This window comes from Gossypium raimondii, chromosome 11 (assembly GCF_025698545.1).
Source record: "Gossypium raimondii isolate GPD5lz chromosome 11, ASM2569854v1, whole genome shotgun sequence".
In the NCBI taxonomy this organism is placed as follows: domain Eukaryota; kingdom Viridiplantae; phylum Streptophyta; class Magnoliopsida; order Malvales; family Malvaceae; genus Gossypium; species Gossypium raimondii.
In genome coordinates this window covers 4,818,583-4,834,666 of record NC_068575.1, presented here as the reverse complement: position 1 = coordinate 4,834,666, position 16,084 = coordinate 4,818,583, and the positions used below count along the sequence as shown (strand labels likewise).

At 32.9% G+C, this 16,084-nt stretch overlaps 3 protein-coding genes across 6 annotated transcripts; 1 reads left to right on the top strand and 2 right to left on the bottom strand.

Annotated features, from left to right (window-relative positions):
• The first annotated feature begins 517 nt into the window (after positions 1–517).
• LOC105761347 (trifunctional UDP-glucose 4,6-dehydratase/UDP-4-keto-6-deoxy-D-glucose 3,5-epimerase/UDP-4-keto-L-rhamnose-reductase RHM1) lies at positions 518–3,893 on the top strand. The gene is made up of 3 exons (XM_012579135.2): positions 518–685; positions 1,458–3,025; positions 3,102–3,893. The coding sequence occupies exons 2-3, from the start codon at positions 1,466–1,468 to the stop codon at positions 3,543–3,545; spliced, it is 2,004 nt and encodes a 667-aa protein (XP_012434589.1). The 5' UTR covers positions 518–685; positions 1,458–1,465; the 3' UTR covers positions 3,546–3,893.
• Positions 3,894–4,393: 500 nt separating this feature from the next.
• Positions 4,394–8,864, bottom strand: LOC105761345 (zinc finger BED domain-containing protein RICESLEEPER 1). Its single transcript, XM_012579128.2, has 4 exons — positions 8,693–8,864; positions 4,978–6,966; positions 4,812–4,886; positions 4,394–4,734 (listed from the first exon to the last, which is right to left on the bottom strand). Exons 2-3 carry the CDS (start codon positions 6,938–6,940, stop codon positions 4,831–4,833), a joined length of 2,019 nt encoding a protein of 672 aa, XP_012434582.1. The 5' UTR covers positions 6,941–6,966; positions 8,693–8,864; the 3' UTR covers positions 4,394–4,734; positions 4,812–4,830.
• A 2,748-nt stretch (positions 8,865–11,612) lies between these two features.
• On the bottom strand, positions 11,613–15,279 carry LOC105761346 (E3 ubiquitin-protein ligase CCNB1IP1 homolog). Of its 4 annotated transcripts, none has more exons than XM_012579130.2 (10): positions 15,151–15,279; positions 14,938–15,019; positions 14,172–14,279; positions 14,018–14,090; positions 13,684–13,729; positions 13,500–13,530; positions 13,021–13,276; positions 12,754–12,920; positions 12,053–12,351; positions 11,613–11,989 (listed from the first exon to the last, which is right to left on the bottom strand). In XM_012579130.2, the coding sequence occupies exons 3-9, from the start codon at positions 14,239–14,241 to the stop codon at positions 12,074–12,076; spliced, it is 921 nt and encodes a 306-aa protein (XP_012434584.1). In that variant the 5' UTR covers positions 14,242–14,279; positions 14,938–15,019; positions 15,151–15,279; the 3' UTR covers positions 11,613–11,989; positions 12,053–12,073. The 4 variants fall into 4 exon arrangements, with proteins under 4 accessions (XP_012434584.1, XP_012434583.1, XP_012434587.1 ...); XM_012579129.2 differs by having other exon boundaries at positions 12,078–12,351; XM_012579133.2 differs by having other exon boundaries at positions 12,053–12,321.
• Positions 15,280–16,084: the final 805 nt, after the last annotated feature.

The window sequence follows — 16,084 nt, the reverse complement described above, 5'->3', positions numbered from 1 at the left end:
GCAGCATCAAAAAAAATATTTGACATGTTTTTTTAAATAAAAAATAAAAACGACAATGCTGCCATTGTCATTAATGACACATATTAAAATATATATTTTTCTTTTTCCCTCAGAATACGAATATTTTAGCATGACATGTATGCACATTTTTATTGGTGTCGCTAATGACAACAACGACACCCAAAGAAATTATTATTATTTAAACAGGGCAATGATCGGGTATTTGTTAGGGGTGGTGCCGCCAATGACAATAACGACACCGAGATTTACTATAACAAATAGGTCATTTTTGTATATGATCAAGTCGATCATTTTCGTAAGTAATAAAACATTTTGGGTCAACTAAAAAAAAGCCAAGTATAATGTATCAAATTTATTCCCTTTAACCCCTACCTATATTTTCCATAAAATAAATTTGAGCCACCAGTAAAAAGGAATCACCGACTAAGGGTATTTTCGTCCTTTCGCCTATGTTCATGGCTCTCCTTAACTGTCTCTCTTAGTTTGCAGAGCTACCTATATGTATACACATATAAATGAAGTCTCCTCAATTTCCCTCTCCGTCAAAAGATTCATCTCCCCTACTCTAAATTTCTCTCTTTTCCTTCTTCTATCAATACTTTCTATCTCTGTAATTTTTTTTTCGATTTCTGTCTCTGGATTTTGATTGATTTCTCTCCAACTTGTAAGTTAAAAAAGTTCTCTCTTTTTCAGTGTCATTTGTTGGAAAGATCAAATGTGATCCATGATCGTGTTTGTTTGGAAATTTGGTGTTCGTTTTATTGATTGAGGTCATTTTATGATTTGGGCATTTCTTAGCTTTCTTAGATCCGTTATTTAAGGAAATTTTATGTCTTGGATTGGATTACTATTTTTGCTGCTACTTTGGCTACATTTTTTTGCTTATTAATTGGATGGATCTGGACCTCTTTCCCTTGTTATACATACTGGAATTGGATTTAAAAAGATTTGATTTTTATTTTCTTAACATATTCGAAGTAGTAATCTTTTGTTTGTATTGGATCTGGTATTATGATGCTGTTGTAAACTTGTTGATCATTTTCTTCTTTGTTTGTTGAACTTTGATTGCAATTATTGACTATAAAAAAAAAGGGAGTTTTAGATCATTTTTATTATTTGGATAATGAGATGTTTGAATAAATGCTAGGGAAATTCATACAAAAACAGATTAGAAAACAATATGGCATTGTGATTTGATTTCACTGTATGATATGATCCACCAATGCTCCCTGAAGATCTGTTTTTAAGGTTGTTTTTGCTTACATGTATGTTTGTCTTTATATGGTTTTGGACTTGTACATGTAATACGTAGTCCTAGATTCTAATTTCTATGTTTACGTTTTTGTGTATTTGTTTATGCAAGTTGGTGATGATTTTTATTATATTTTTTCCGTACTTCTGAAGTTAGGTTGTATACTTCTTTTGTTTTTTTGTAGAATTGAATATGGCTTCTTATAAACCCAAGAATATCCTGATAACTGGGGCTGCTGGGTTTATTGCATCTCATGTTGCCAATCGGCTTGTTCGGAACTACCCCGAGTACAAGATTGTTGTACTTGATAAGCTTGATTACTGCTCAAACACTAAAAACCTCCTTCCTTCCAAGTTATCCCCAAACTTTAAGTTTGTGAAGGGGGACATTGAAAGTGCTGATCTTGTTAACTATCTTCTTATCACGGAGTCTATTGACACAATAATGCACTTTGCAGCACAAACTCATGTTGATAATTCATTTGGGAACAGTTTCGAGTTTACAAAGAACAATATTTATGGCACTCATGTCCTACTTGAAGCTTGCAAAGTCACAGGTCAGATTAGGAGGTTCATCCATGTTAGCACCGATGAGGTTTACGGGGAGACGGACGAGGATGCAGTTGTAGGAAACCATGAAGCTTCCCAACTTCTCCCAACGAACCCGTATTCTGCAACAAAAGCAGGTGCTGAAATGCTTGTTATGGCATATGGGAGGTCATATGGATTACCTGTAATTACGACCCGTGGAAACAATGTTTATGGTCCCAATCAGTTTCCGGAAAAATTAATTCCCAAGTTTATCTTATTGGCAATGAGGGGGAAGACTCTTCCGATTCATGGGGATGGTTCTAATGTGAGGAGTTATTTATACTGTGAGGATGTTGCTGAAGCATTTGAAGTCATTCTTCACAAGGGTGAAGTTGGTCGTGTTTATAATATTGGCACGAAGAAAGAAAGGAGAGTGATTGATGTAGCTAGAGATATATGCAAACTTTTCTCGATGGATCCTGAGACAAGCATTGAGTTTGTCGAAAACAGACCGTTCAATGACCAGAGGTATTTTCTTGATGATCAGAGATTGAAGAACTTGGGATGGTCCGAGCGAACTGTATGGGAAGACGGGTTGAAGAAGACCATAAAATGGTACACTCAAAACCCTGATTGGTGGGGTGATGTGACTGGTGCGTTGCTTCCACACCCAAGAATGTTGATGATGCCTGGAAGTACACACTTCGATTCCGAGGACGGCAAAGAGACATCATATGTAAGTGGTCCTAATCAGACCCGAATGGTGGTTCCAACCCCCAAGGGCGGTAGCTCTCCCCAAAAACAATCCTTGAAGTTCTTGATCTATGGCAGGACTGGCTGGATAGGTGGTTTACTTGGTCAGTTATGCGAGAAACAAGGTATTGCCTTCGAATATGGAAAAGGACGCTTGGAAGATCGTTCATCACTCAATGCAGATATTCAAAATATAACGCCGACCCATGTGTTTAATGCTGCTGGTGTTACCGGCAGACCTAATGTTGATTGGTGTGAATCTCACAAAACAGAAACAATTCGTGCCAATGTGGCTGGTACTTTAACCTTGGCAGATGTTTGCAGAGACCATGGGCTGTTGATGATGAATTTCGCTACCGGGTGTATATTTGAGTATGATACTGCACATCCTCAGGGCTCTGGCATTGGATTTAAAGAGGAAGATAAACCCAATTTCATCGGTTCCTTCTATTCAAAAACCAAGGCCGTGGTAACTACTTTGGATATCTTTTTATTTGATTCTGGTTTTGTTTGTGTGCTCATAAACTCTCTCCAATATTTTCCAGGTTGAAGAGCTGTTGAAAGAGTATGACAACGTCTGCACCCTTAGAGTTCGAATGCCGATCTCATCTGACCTAAACAATCCACGCAACTTCATCACCAAGATTTCACGCTACAACAAGGTGGTCAACATTCCCAACAGCATGACAGTCTTGGACGAACTTCTACCGATATCGATCGAGATGGCAAAGAAGAACTTGAGGGGTATATGGAACTTCACAAACCCTGGGGTTGTGAGCCACAATGAGATCCTCGAGATGTACAAGACTTACATTGACCCCAAGTTTAAGTGGGAAAACTTCACATTAGAAGAACAAGCCAAGGTGATCGTTGCACCCCGAAGCAATAACGAGATGGATGCATCCAAGTTGAAGAAGGAGTTCCCTGAGTTGTTATCCATCAAAGAATCACTGATTAAGTATGCCTTTGAACCGAACAGGAGAACCTGAGCTTATTAAGCAGGTTTCAGCTTATAGATTCTATACTTTCTGCACCTAATATTATATGATCAGGAATATCTTTTAAGCTCCACTCTTTTGCTACCGTTATCTTCCACCAAATTAGTTTACTTGAGCTACAAGGTATTAACCTATGTTGCTTAGATTCTTCCATTTTTTGGAGTATACATTTCCAATCCATATTTTGAAGTATAAATATCTATACCCAATGCTCAGATTTGAGTTCTGTAGGTATCAGGTCAGGTGTACTATTTTTTGTATTTTGTTAGTTGAAATTTTTTTGGCTTTTAACACTCTTGAACTGGTTTCTAATGGAAGAATTTGCTTTATTGCATAAAATCTTATATTTGCAATTTCTTTTTCTATTTTCAATCTTTTTTTCCTTAAGAAATAAAAGAAATGAAAATACCATGCAAGTTGCTAACTTACCATATACACTTAATATGACTGGAAAAGAAAATCTTAAACATTTATTTTGTGTATTGCAATTGCAAACCATGCTTGTGAAAGTCCAATTTTGTTCAAAAAATGTTTTATTTTACATTTAAACACACTGCTAGCCTTTTACTTCTAAATTGTTAAACCAAGAATGCAAAGTAGAACAGCACTTTTAACTTGGTCAAATAATACTTAAAACTCCAATTTTTTATACTAAAAAGTAATTTGCTTAATAATTATATTTCTCGAATATTTAATTCAGTGATTAACATATAATTTCTTTTATTAAAAAATTGTGGGGTTTCTTCTATATTATATTAGTTTAAGACAAATATTATATAGAATATAAATGTTATTAGAGGTATCTATAAATTAGAACGTGTTTATGAGACGGTTTAAGGTACAATAAAATAAAATTTGCCTTGATAGGCCCAGCAAGAACCTGAAAGGGCATTTCAACATGTATCTTAAGTATTAACTTGAAATAAAATAACTACATCAACCATAGCAAAGAGTTGCTTGAATTGGGGCATAGCTATATAAGCATTTGGTTCTTATTATCCTACAAATGTACATTCAATTTTAGATCCTAAAGGAAGAAGTATAATACCAGAGCCACATTGAAACACCATTATCAGATATAAAATAACAGCTTGTCCAATTTTTTGATTATGACCCAAAGCTCAAGTGCTTCAATGCAATCAGATGCAATCTTTATTAGCTTAGGAAAAGATCCATGTACCTTGCATGAGAAACCCATCAAAAATAAGGGCACTAGCAAAACCAGCAACATAGGAAAATAATTTAACAAAGGCTTACTGAGAAGGGGAGGATTGGATCAATTTGCTTCAACGTAAAGCGGTAGCGCATAATGACTTGACGATGGTGTTGCATCTATTACGTTGATAACGGCAGTATATCATTAGAGATGTATAGAGAATTAGAAGCGTTTGTTTAAAGAGATAAAGTTGAATAATACACGCACCATCAGATTGCGTCCTTAACCAATCTCTTGTGCATATCAAAGCCTGTCGAGTATCAGGAGGCAGTGAACTTTGATTGCTATCAAGAATCCGACCTCCAGCATTGAATGCGAACTCCTGCGCAACGGTTGACATAGGAGTTCCTAGAACATCACGTGCCATCATTGACAAGATTGGATACCTTGGTGTGTGGACTCTCCACCAATTTAAGATATTGAAGTCACAGTTACGAGGAAACATGGGCTCATCTAAATATTTTTCCAAGTCCGATATTGCAGTTTGGCTCTGAGATGTCTCATGGAGGAATTTGTCAAAGCCCTTTAGTTTATCTCTAGTATCATTACTACTGCTAGGTAAGCTACTGCCAGGCAAAGCTGAACCCTGATCAATCAAAGTTGAGCAGATAGAGTATGCATTAAAGAGTTCCTTGATACCATCAGATGCTTCTTTGATTCGTTCTAAAGCAGTACTGCCGTAAATTTGGGAATAGTAATACTCAACCAACTTCATCTTGAATCGGGGATCTAAGATAGCTGCTACTGCCAACCCTAAACTGCACTTGCTCCAATATTTATCAAACTTGGCTTTCATCTTTGTTGCCAATGAACTAAGAAAAGCATCCGAGCTCTTGCACCATTCAATCAATTGGATGTGGACGTGACAAATTTCAGGGAAGTATATATTTGCAGTAGGACATTTGTTGCTGGAGAAGACATTAATGATTTCAATCAATAATTTCAAATAGCTGACAATGGAACTTGCCCGTTTCCACTCTTCATCACTCAAAGCAAAATCCGGATCAAGCTCTGGCAAGTGATGGAACACATTCCTGTATTCTACAGCAGTCTCGAGCATCATGTATGTTGAATTCCATCGTATAGGATAATCAAGAACTACGATCTTGTGGTTGTTGATTCCTTGTTGCTGGGCAATCTCATTGAACTTCCCTAGTATTGATTGTGAACTTTTAACATATTTAACACTTCCTCGAATCTTTTGGATCACCACTTGGAGAGCTTCAATGGCATCTTGAGCAATTGAATTTAAAACATGTGCAGCTGAGCGCACATCTAATAATTGCCCATTGCTTAAACGTGGCCTGCTTTCAGAAATCTGATCTTTTATTCTCAAGACAATGTCATCATTAGTCGAACAATCATCAAATGTCACGGAAAACAACTTACAGTCTATGTCCCAATCCATCAGACACTTGATAATTACATCTGAAAGCATGTCTTCGGTATGAGAAGAATCAAGTGTTAAGAAATTAAGAATCTTCTTTTGTAGTTTCCATTCATCATCAACATAATGCGCTGTCAAGCATACGTATTTAGAATTCTCAGGGGAAGACCACATCTCAATGGCGAGGTTAATTCTGCCTTGCAATTTACTAAACATATCATAAATTCTCTGCTTCTCCTTCATATAAATTTCCACACAAGACAGCTCAATGGTGCTATTATGGACAACATCGAACAATGGCTGCATATTCTTGACAAATACCTTGAATCCAACATGTTCAACCATGGCTAAGGGGTAGCCATGTAATATAATCATGCGGGCAAGATCTAACCGACTTCTCTCTGGGTCGAACCAACTGCTTCCAAGGTTGAAAGCTTCATCCTTTCTCTGGTCCTGCTCATACTTGACAATAGTGGGCTTCATATAGTCCTCCTTTCTCTGCCCTTCATCGTAACTGATATTTGCAATGGTAAGGGTATTTTCTTTTTTCCTTCTCTTTACTGCAAGTAGTTGGGAAACATCATAGTTCGATCTTTTCAAGCACCGCATTAAGTGATTTCTCAGATGGGTGGTTCCACTATTACTCGATCCACTTAATTTCTTGTTGCAATGAACACATACCGCGTAACATATGTCGGCTTTCTTAACCCTTTCAAAGTGGTTCCACACAACAGAAGTCAACCTCTTTGGTTTCTTAGCAGTGGATTCATTAGCCACTTCCATCGCATAGGCTCAAGATGAACCAAAGCCTGCATATTTAACACAAAGTCATATGACAACATAGTCGCCTTTTGAAAAATAAAGAAAATACTTCACAACACAAATTCAGGATGAGAAACATCAAATGTGGAACAGAAGAATCATTGAATATTATCAAATAATCCTAAAATGCAAGTGTAATTATATCATTAAGTGTTAATAAAAATTAGATTGAATATCAATAATAGGAAAAAAATGCAATTTTTTTCCCAAGTGCTGCAATATGCAAATTGGTGTAGCTTTAATAGCATTTTAGTTGTCTTCAATCTTGTAGAAGAAAAACTATATTACAAATTTGCATCTAGGATAAGTTGAAGTGCAGAAAAAAAAAACTGAAACTTTAGAAGAGTAGAGAGATAAACAAAACCACAGGAGAGAAGTTACACGATATGAATTCAATATTTAATTGTTCGGATTGCAAACAACAAACAACAGACATATCGAGAAACTACAAGTTTACATACAATTAAGAGAGCCTGTGAACATGATTTGTCCCCCCCCCCCTCCCCCCCAAAAATGATATATATATACTGGAAACGTCAAACAGAATTACATTATTTACTTCCAATTTCTTCTCAAATCACCCCTCCGCCCCCCCCCCCCAAAAAAAAAAACCAACACTCGCGCATACACTCTTTCAAGAGAAATGAAAAGTAGGTTAAGAGAGAATTACTAGTGATGATTTATTTTCCCTCTTCACTTCTATCTTAAATCTGCTATCAAAATGAAAATAATTTCACAAAATCTCTCTACTGGACCAGTGTCAATAAAAAGACACGATAAAGTGGAAATCATGTTCAAATTGATAGTAACATATCAGTCATCTTCTTTTCAATAACTCAAACCTGAAAATTAGGAGAGGCTCTAAGCCACCTTGAGGCAAATGTTTTAATCATATCTTAGTTCTTTCTATATATAAGTATTTAATACGAGGCTAATAACAACAAGCCAAAGGAAGAGCTCATAATAGAAAAGCTTTAGAGTTCGGGATTTCGTCCAGCAGGTACCAATGGAAATTAAAACTTCTTTAGCTACCCTCTTTAGTTACTTGGAGAGATATTATTTTCCAAATTAGCATGTTTCCATTGTAATCTATAAACTCTTATTCAACTAAACAAGCAATTCTTTTTTTTTTCCTCTTGGAATGATATTTATCTAGAGGTTTTACAATAACATATGGATTATGACCCTTGATAAAAGAATTAAACACACAACACAATATTTTAAAAACCCCACAAACTACAGAAAAAGAAACAATTAGAAAAGAAATTCTAAAGAAGTAAACTTTTAGCCAAATTCGTAAAGGAAAAGAAAAGAAAAGAAAAGAAAATGCTCTAAATTATAATAAATATTATGAGGAAAACAACATAAACCCAACAGAGATGAAAATGTAAAAGCTACCAAAATCAAACACGATTGAAGATAAACAATTCTAAAAAACCCAAACTTTTAATTAAATTCTTTTGAAAAAAAAAGGGTTCTTCTAACGAATTAAAGTCAAATATAACAAAATCCCAACAAAAGTAAACGCTAAAAAGCACCAAATTTACATTCAATTCAGATAAATAAAAGCTCAATCGACCAAGCTTTTAAAATTAAAATTAAAACCCATCAAGAGAAATTTTTTTATTTAACATAATAACAAAGGGGTTCGATCAAAATTCGAGTAAATAAAACACATAATATTAAACCCAGAAAAAAGAGAGAAAATTATACCCAGATAACCAGATTGTTTAGCAGAGACAAAAAGCTTAGCTCCACAGGTTGGTCCAACCGGATGATCCGAGAAGGGTATTAGGGTCTGGATTCTGTTGATAACAGACAAAAAAAACAAAAGGAGAGAGGGAGAGAGTGGATCGGAGTTTGGACTTTGGATTATGGAGGAGAGTTTGGGTCAAGATCCGAATAAGAGTTTGGGTGGATCTGTTGCTGAGAGACACTTGTTTATTTAGGGGGAAATATCAAAAACAGCCCCTATACTTTGTTATGTTACCTGGATAACAGCCCATTTTTTCTTTTAAAATATACTCCAATTTCCCGTACTCTTTTCAGATTTAGTCCCCTTTTATCTCAAAGAATTTAGTTCATCTATTTTTCTTTCAGTTAAATTTTTTCTCTTAAATTTGTTGAGGTAATATTTTGAAATAAAAAAAAGAACTCATTTCGTTTCTCATGTAACAATGTCAATTATGAGTTAAATTTAGGTTCATTGCAATCATCAAAATTTTTTTACATAGCTAAAAAGAAAACATCACATAATTTTGATTGACTTGTCTTAGCTTGATTGGCATCAATATAATTGCCCGTATGAGAAGACATAGGTTTGAGAATGGATTATAGATAATTTTAGATATTCTATAAAAAAAGATAAAGTATTTATTTGAGTTTACAAGAGAAGTTAATATTTTCAAAACTAAATTTAAGTTATACATTTATAATTTTCAAACTACGATAATTATATATACTATTTTTTCTATAAATGTTTTAATTTTTATTTTAAATAAAACCAATAAAAATACATATATGATGAGATTCGAACTCATACTAATTAAATTAATAATCTTTTAAATTTACTACTCAACCAAAGTTTTAGTTTACTTGCTTTATACATTTTTATTTTAATATGCACAATTTAATCTAACTTTTCTCTTTTATCGTCTTACATAATTCGTTTGTTATTATTAATTAGTTTCAAAAATATATTTTATTATTTATTATAGTTATTTTTAAAACATATCTATATATTTTAAATATATGTATTTAGCGTATTTGCATGTGATAGAGTTTTGACATTTTCTATTTTGAAAAATAACTTAATTTAATATATAAATGTAATAAATAAAGGGAAATTTTTGGCGGAAACCAAGCATGTTTGGACCAATTTTATTTATTTAATATATAAATATTAAAAAAAAAAACGCTTATGTGAAAAGAAGACATCTAAAATTTTGCTTAGTGAGAAAAAGGAATGGTGGGGTGAAAGGAAAAAAGAAAAAAATGTATATTTTTTTTTTGGGCTTAATGCTAAAATCTTGGGTAAACTATGCGCAAGGACACTAAATATTACTAATTTATATTTTGGCTACTCAACTTCTTTGTTTGCACCGCCTACAGCAATTAAAACTTTCTTTCCCTTCTCTTCTACAGTTCATTTTTGTTATGAAATAGTTTTGAATGTCACGGATATGCAAATCCAAAAAGCTTTCTTCTCCGATCTCTAACATCGATTGTCAAATTGACTTGGATATAAGGTATGTTCTTCTACTCGTTGATGAGTACTGATTCCATCATATGATCGTCGAATCATCACTTGGAACTTGCTAATTATACCTTTTTTGTTTTAAAAAGAAAAAAAGAGAGAAGAAAATTCAACAACCCAATGACTTAAATAAAAGCTTTCAAATAGTTTAGTGACTTAAATGAAAATTTTTGAATAGTTCAGCGACCATTTTGTAACATTTTAAAGTTGAGTGACCAAAACATAAACTTACTAATAGTTTACTACCTTAGGTGTTGTTTACCCTAAAATCTTTTGTCAATTTGACCCGGTTTGTTTGAGCTAAATTTAGCTCTCAACATTTTAAAATGAGTTGAACTTGATAATACCTTTTAAAAAGAATTAAATTGTTTTTTTTTAATAGAAATATCGACTAAAACATTAAAATTTTAAATATAATAGCCTACATGGCAGTCAACGTATATTTTATGCTAACTTTTTTGAATTTTATGAACTCTTATATTGTTTTTGAATTTTGAATTTTTATTTTTAAACATTTTTATAAATTTTAATTATTTATTAACGTGATATATAAAAAAATTCAACTCTTTTAAAAAATTCTTTTTAAAAATAATTACCAAATTTAACTTTAAAATATAATTACCAAATTAACAAAAAAATATAAATATTCATTCTACCTAAATTTATTATTACATAGGTATACAAATCTTTTATGCGCTCAGATATTTGTATATTTATGTAAAATATTTTCTGAATTTATTTTTAATCTAGTTTTTCATCTTATATTTTTGCATATTTTATCGTAATAATTTGATTTTAATTTTTAAACATTAAAGTTTTTAATAGATAAAAAAATCCCTAATGATTTTATTTAAAGAAATCTTGTAAATAATATATTCAAAGTAGTTGGATCGTAAGTTAATTTGTTTGTCGATTTTATCCGACTAATTAAAATTGTTTTAAAAATTATTTAATCACTATTTTTATATTAATTTTAAATGAAGTAATGAAAGGTTTATTGTCACATCCTTTCCTGGATCAATTTAACATTCTGCTCAGAACATATTATTTATTTATTAAATCGATTTAATATTCGTACCTAGCAAGATTCTTTTTTTTTTAAATGTATCTAAAATTTTTGGTATGATTATTCATAAATCAGTTTAAAATCCATACATATTTCTCAATAATGATCATAAATTTAATATTTGTATCCCTTTAATAGCATTAACCAGCACCAACGAAATTTGGAAAGGGCTCGAATTGGTCCCTTTGGAACCATTTCTCTTCGTTGTACACCATATGAAAAAACACACACAAATATGACATGTATGTTGAATATATCAAAATTTATATAATATAAATTATTATTTTTTCAAAAATTTTATAAATATAAAATATTTTAAATACGATTATCATGAAATATATATTAATCTATGTTTTCATTATTCACTGCGCATTTTCCCTCACAACATTGATATATACATTATTTGCAAGAGTTAAAAGCTTGGCTTAATTGAAACCCTCTTTCTTACCATCTAAGAGAAGAAAATGAAATTTCTTTAACCACTAATTGTCTATCAAATTTCTATCTTTGTCTTTTACTTTAACAGCTACGCTTCATCCACACAAAGGGTATCATGCAACTCTAGAAAGGTAAAAAGAAACAGTACAGTACCTGTGATTTTGTGAGTCTTACATGCAATCAGCTGTTGTTTTAGTTCATTCTTTTGTTCTTAGCCGATGATAAAGCCCAAGATTTGGGAGTCTACAACCTGGAAAACTCAAAGATTTCATTGAAATTCAGCTGATGAACCGTAAGGTTAAATTGAACATACCTATATATACTTTTTGCTTGCTTACGTAAAGAGATTAGTGCGGTTACGAGAGGGCTGTGGCCGCTTTATAGGAGAGATTATAAAGTTCCTTAAAATCGTTGAAGGATTAGCAGCAGCAGTTGGTTCGAAACCACCAGGGTGGCCAGTAGCCCTTCTGTTTCCAACATCACCAGGAATGGCTGCTGGTTTTGATGGTGAGTCACTTGAAATGTCAAAAGGACTGGAGTTTGAACTAGTTTGTTTTACTGGCCATATGTATTCTCGGGGCCCTGGAGTTCCGGGTGAAAAAATCGACCAATCTGCAGCAAATAAGTTAACTGGCTAGGGAAATATTTAATCAAAAAAGACTCAGAAAAAAACTGGACTGAATATGTTCCTCCAACTCTTTCATTTTTCTCGGATACCGGCTCCAATACCAGTGTCCGATGCATATTCAGACATATCCTCCAATTTTGATCATGTCTTTATCCGGCACATGCCCGTATTATGACACACTGACACTCGAGCCCGAATAACATAGCAATCAGAATATCAAGATCAAAGGAAACATTTTAACTGTATAAAATGGTTTAGTAAACATTTTTCAGCTGGTTGAATGATGCTAATTTAGTATTTTATACAACTTAGGTGCCAATTCAAGGTAAGTGCCTTCACTATCCCTTGATTGCTATTATAAGAAAATAATAAAAGAACATGAATACCTTTTCGAATAGGCTCTCTGCTATCCACCACGTTAGCTGCTGGATTTGAGAATAAATCAGGCTCATTTCGGGCATAGAAATTTTTTGAAGGTTGGATTGCTGACCGTTTCAGTGACTCGTACTCACTCCTCAATTGATCATACATTTCATCAAGTTTTCTCTTCTGTCTGAAATTTAGGACAAAATGCAGATTAGCAGCTTCAAGAAGCATGATATAAACTATGACAAAAAGAATTAACAACTTCAAATAAAATAATATATATTTACCTGGATTTCTCAGAGAACTTCTCTTGGAGCTCTAGCTTATCTTTTGACAAACTCTGATTTTCCTGTTCCATCATCTGACACCTTTTGGCCATTTTCTGATATGCAGTATGCACCTGCTCCAGTTTCTCTGAGAACTTTTCTTGCATTGCCTCACATTTCTGCCGGCACTGAGCTACAATTTTGTTCATCTTGTACTGCATTTCTAGATCCTTTTGCCCAACGTAAAACATCACACTTCTGTATGCACTCTTCATTACTAATTTCATTAAGGAAATGCGTGTGTGAAAGGATTCTTTCTTGTTCATCCGAATCTATTTTCTATTTTAGTTGCAAACTCCTTCAAACGAAATAGAACATTACAATCAACTAATGAATTCCTCTTATTTTGGTAGCTCTGCACCGTCTGATACAATCAGGTTTCAGGACAAAAAGATCATATAATTGGGAGGAGAAAAAAAGGTCTATATTCTGAAGGATACATATCTGTGGAGAAATACCAGCCATTGCCATCTGCAATAAAACGTGTCATATTAGTGAACAACAAACAATTAGACAAACTAATAAAGCAGCACCAAAATGAAAGGCAAAGAAAAACTATAGCATGGTGTAGAACTGTAGACTTAGCTAGCTGTGAATAACAATTCAAGTGAAGCATTGGCTTACGTTTATCCATTCATCATTTGGGTTGATATCCACAGGTTTCATGAGGCTGGGAATAAAAGTTCCCAAATTAGCTAAGTAGAGTTGAAAATAATAAGATACAACATACAAGTAAATAAAACTGTTAGCTATGCAGAACAATCCTAACCCTGGTGCTTGATAAATAATTAACGATAACAGGTAATCTTGTCTCTTATATGCATTAGGTAAAGAGTCTACAAACTAGTGACAAGAGAAAAAGAAAACTCTAGGGCAAATCATTAGTGCCAAACTGCTAATTAAACAAAAATCTGGAGAGCATTACAATGACCATCTTCCACCAGATGAAAATTCTTACCTCTTAGAGAGAACTTCATCACAAATGGGACATGCTGCATCATTGCTAAGGATCTTGCTCGCATCTTCGTTGCCTATTTACAATGTCAAGGAATATGTGCAGCGCATACTGTATATCTAATAGAAAGGAAAAGATCTAAAATGCATTTGGATACACAAGAGGTGACCACACTTGGTGGAAACGGCTCGCCCTTCAAGTTCACGCCAGCATGCATTGCATCTCATTTCAGTTGATTTTCTGAGATTTCAATTCTAAACTGTATCTGCACATCAGAACCAGTAATCGGGACAAGATTCTTTAGGCCTACATTAACTTTCAAGTCAATGTCTGCTTGCTATAATTTGTTACAAGGAAAACAAAGGTTTTGCCCCAGTGAGTAAAGAACTCATGGCGTTAATCAATATTAGCCGAATCCTCCATTTGCCTGTTATTTTAGCCTCTTGTTTGCTTCCTTTAAAATAAATAAAATGGGTGAATGGAAAATCATGATTTTCGTCGTTTAAAATTTTTTCATTTTATTTTAATTTCTTTCAGAACAGATGATCAAATACTAACAAACATTTAAGTAAGCACCAGATACTGAAATTTCAAGGAGAAAACTTCCAAATTTTCTGGAGAACTTAAGGCAAAATTTTAAATCATAAATTATCCATGATCAAATTTTGATAATTAATCATCAGATTTCCGGGAATATATTTTTAATAAACATCTAGAAAATCACGGAATTTCATTTAATCAGAAAAAAATTGACATTTACTTTTATCTCAGTTCTGACATTACCACGAGGCTCGATCAAATCAGACGAACATTCTCGTTTCATGAGATCCCAAACATTAAAATGAGAACCAGTGGTTCGAGGTTTTCAAAATTTTCTTCTTTTTGTCTTCCTGATTTTTCTTAACAACCAGAGTAACAATTACCGTTTTTATCAGTCAAGTTGGTCGGAAATTCCGTCGAAAGCTGCATATTCTCTACGTAATTGATCAAACCTCAATGAAAACCCTAGAAATTCAGAGAATAGTGATTAAAACTTAAGAAAAATTCAAAAAAAAGAAAAGAAAAGGGAGTAAAAAAAGAAAGAAGAAATTGAAAACGCAGAAAAGAAAGTTGAGATCGAATAAATTGTACTATACCTTGAAATTTCCTGAAGATTTATCAGAGGAAAAGAGATCTCTTTTCCTTTCTCCTATATTCTTTGTTCGTGAAAGCTGTGAAGAGTGAGATGAAGATTGAAGCAATTTGGCGCGAATTTTCAATTTAAATGCATGGGAGTTTTAAGTATTTGAATAAGTTAGCATGCTGCGAAATGACATAATAGGATCATATACAGACGAGGCAATATGAATGTAATGATAAGGGTATAACAGTAAAAGCACTCATAGTTTTTAACCGATAATTATTATATTTTTCCATAAAATTAATTAGGCATAATGACTTGTTTGGCCCTCCTACCTTATGAAAAAAATCATTTTGGCCCTCCATTTAAATTTTTGCCTCTTTTAATCTTTCAATTTGTATTGTTTATTAAATCACCTCAAAATTGATAGAAAAGTTAACGTCTACTAACGTTGTTGATCTGACATCCATGTATATGTCACGTGTAAGTCGTGTTAGCAATTAAATAATTTTTAAAAAAATTTAAAAATATTTTTTTATAATTTTTATACTTTTTAATAATGTTAATAACTTATTTAATATTTTTTATATTTTTGAAATTTTCAACATTAAAAATTAATTAGTTCTTGACATGGTATTCATGTGGCAATCTATATGTATACTACGTCAACAATGTTAATAAATATTAACTTTTCATCCATTTCGGGTGATTTGGCAAATAACGTTAGTTCAAAGACAAAAATTAAATAAAGAGTTAAAATATATTTTTTGTTAAAGTTGGAGAGCCAAATAAATTATTATGCCAAACAATTATTGTTATTTTGGTTAAAAGATAGATTCCATTAAAAATTTAGATAGTTACGTGGAGATCCAGAGGTAAAAAAAAAACATTGGTAAAGTACAACTTCATTAAACTATTAATAAGTTTATATTTTGGTTAGCCAATTTTAA

Bases quoted from the DNA above. Each gene is read 5' to 3' on its own strand.
- LOC105761346 (XM_012579129.2), bottom strand. From the start codon at position 14,241: ATGAGATGCAATGCATGCTGGCGTGAACTTGAAGGGCGAGCCGTTTCC. The intron at 13,531-13,683 runs GTAAGCCAATGC...GTTTTATTGCAG, and splicing joins CAAATGATGAATGGATAAAC to ATGGCAATGGCTGGTATTTC. The intron at 13,277-13,499 runs GTATCCTTCAGA...TAATGAAATTAG, and splicing joins TGGTATTTCTCCACAGATAT to TAATGAAGAGTGCATACAGA.
- LOC105761347 (XM_012579135.2), top strand. From the start codon at position 1,466: ATGGCTTCTTATAAACCCAAGAATATCCTGATAACTGGGGCTGCTGGG. The intron at 3,026-3,101 runs GTAACTACTTTG...AATATTTTCCAG, and splicing joins ATTCAAAAACCAAGGCCGTG to GTTGAAGAGCTGTTGAAAGA.
- LOC105761345 (XM_012579128.2), bottom strand. From the start codon at position 6,940: ATGGAAGTGGCTAATGAATCCACTGCTAAGAAACCAAAGAGGTTGACT. The intron at 4,887-4,977 runs GTGCGTGTATTA...TCAACGTAATAG, and splicing joins GTTAAGGACGCAATCTGATG to ATGCAACACCATCGTCAAGT.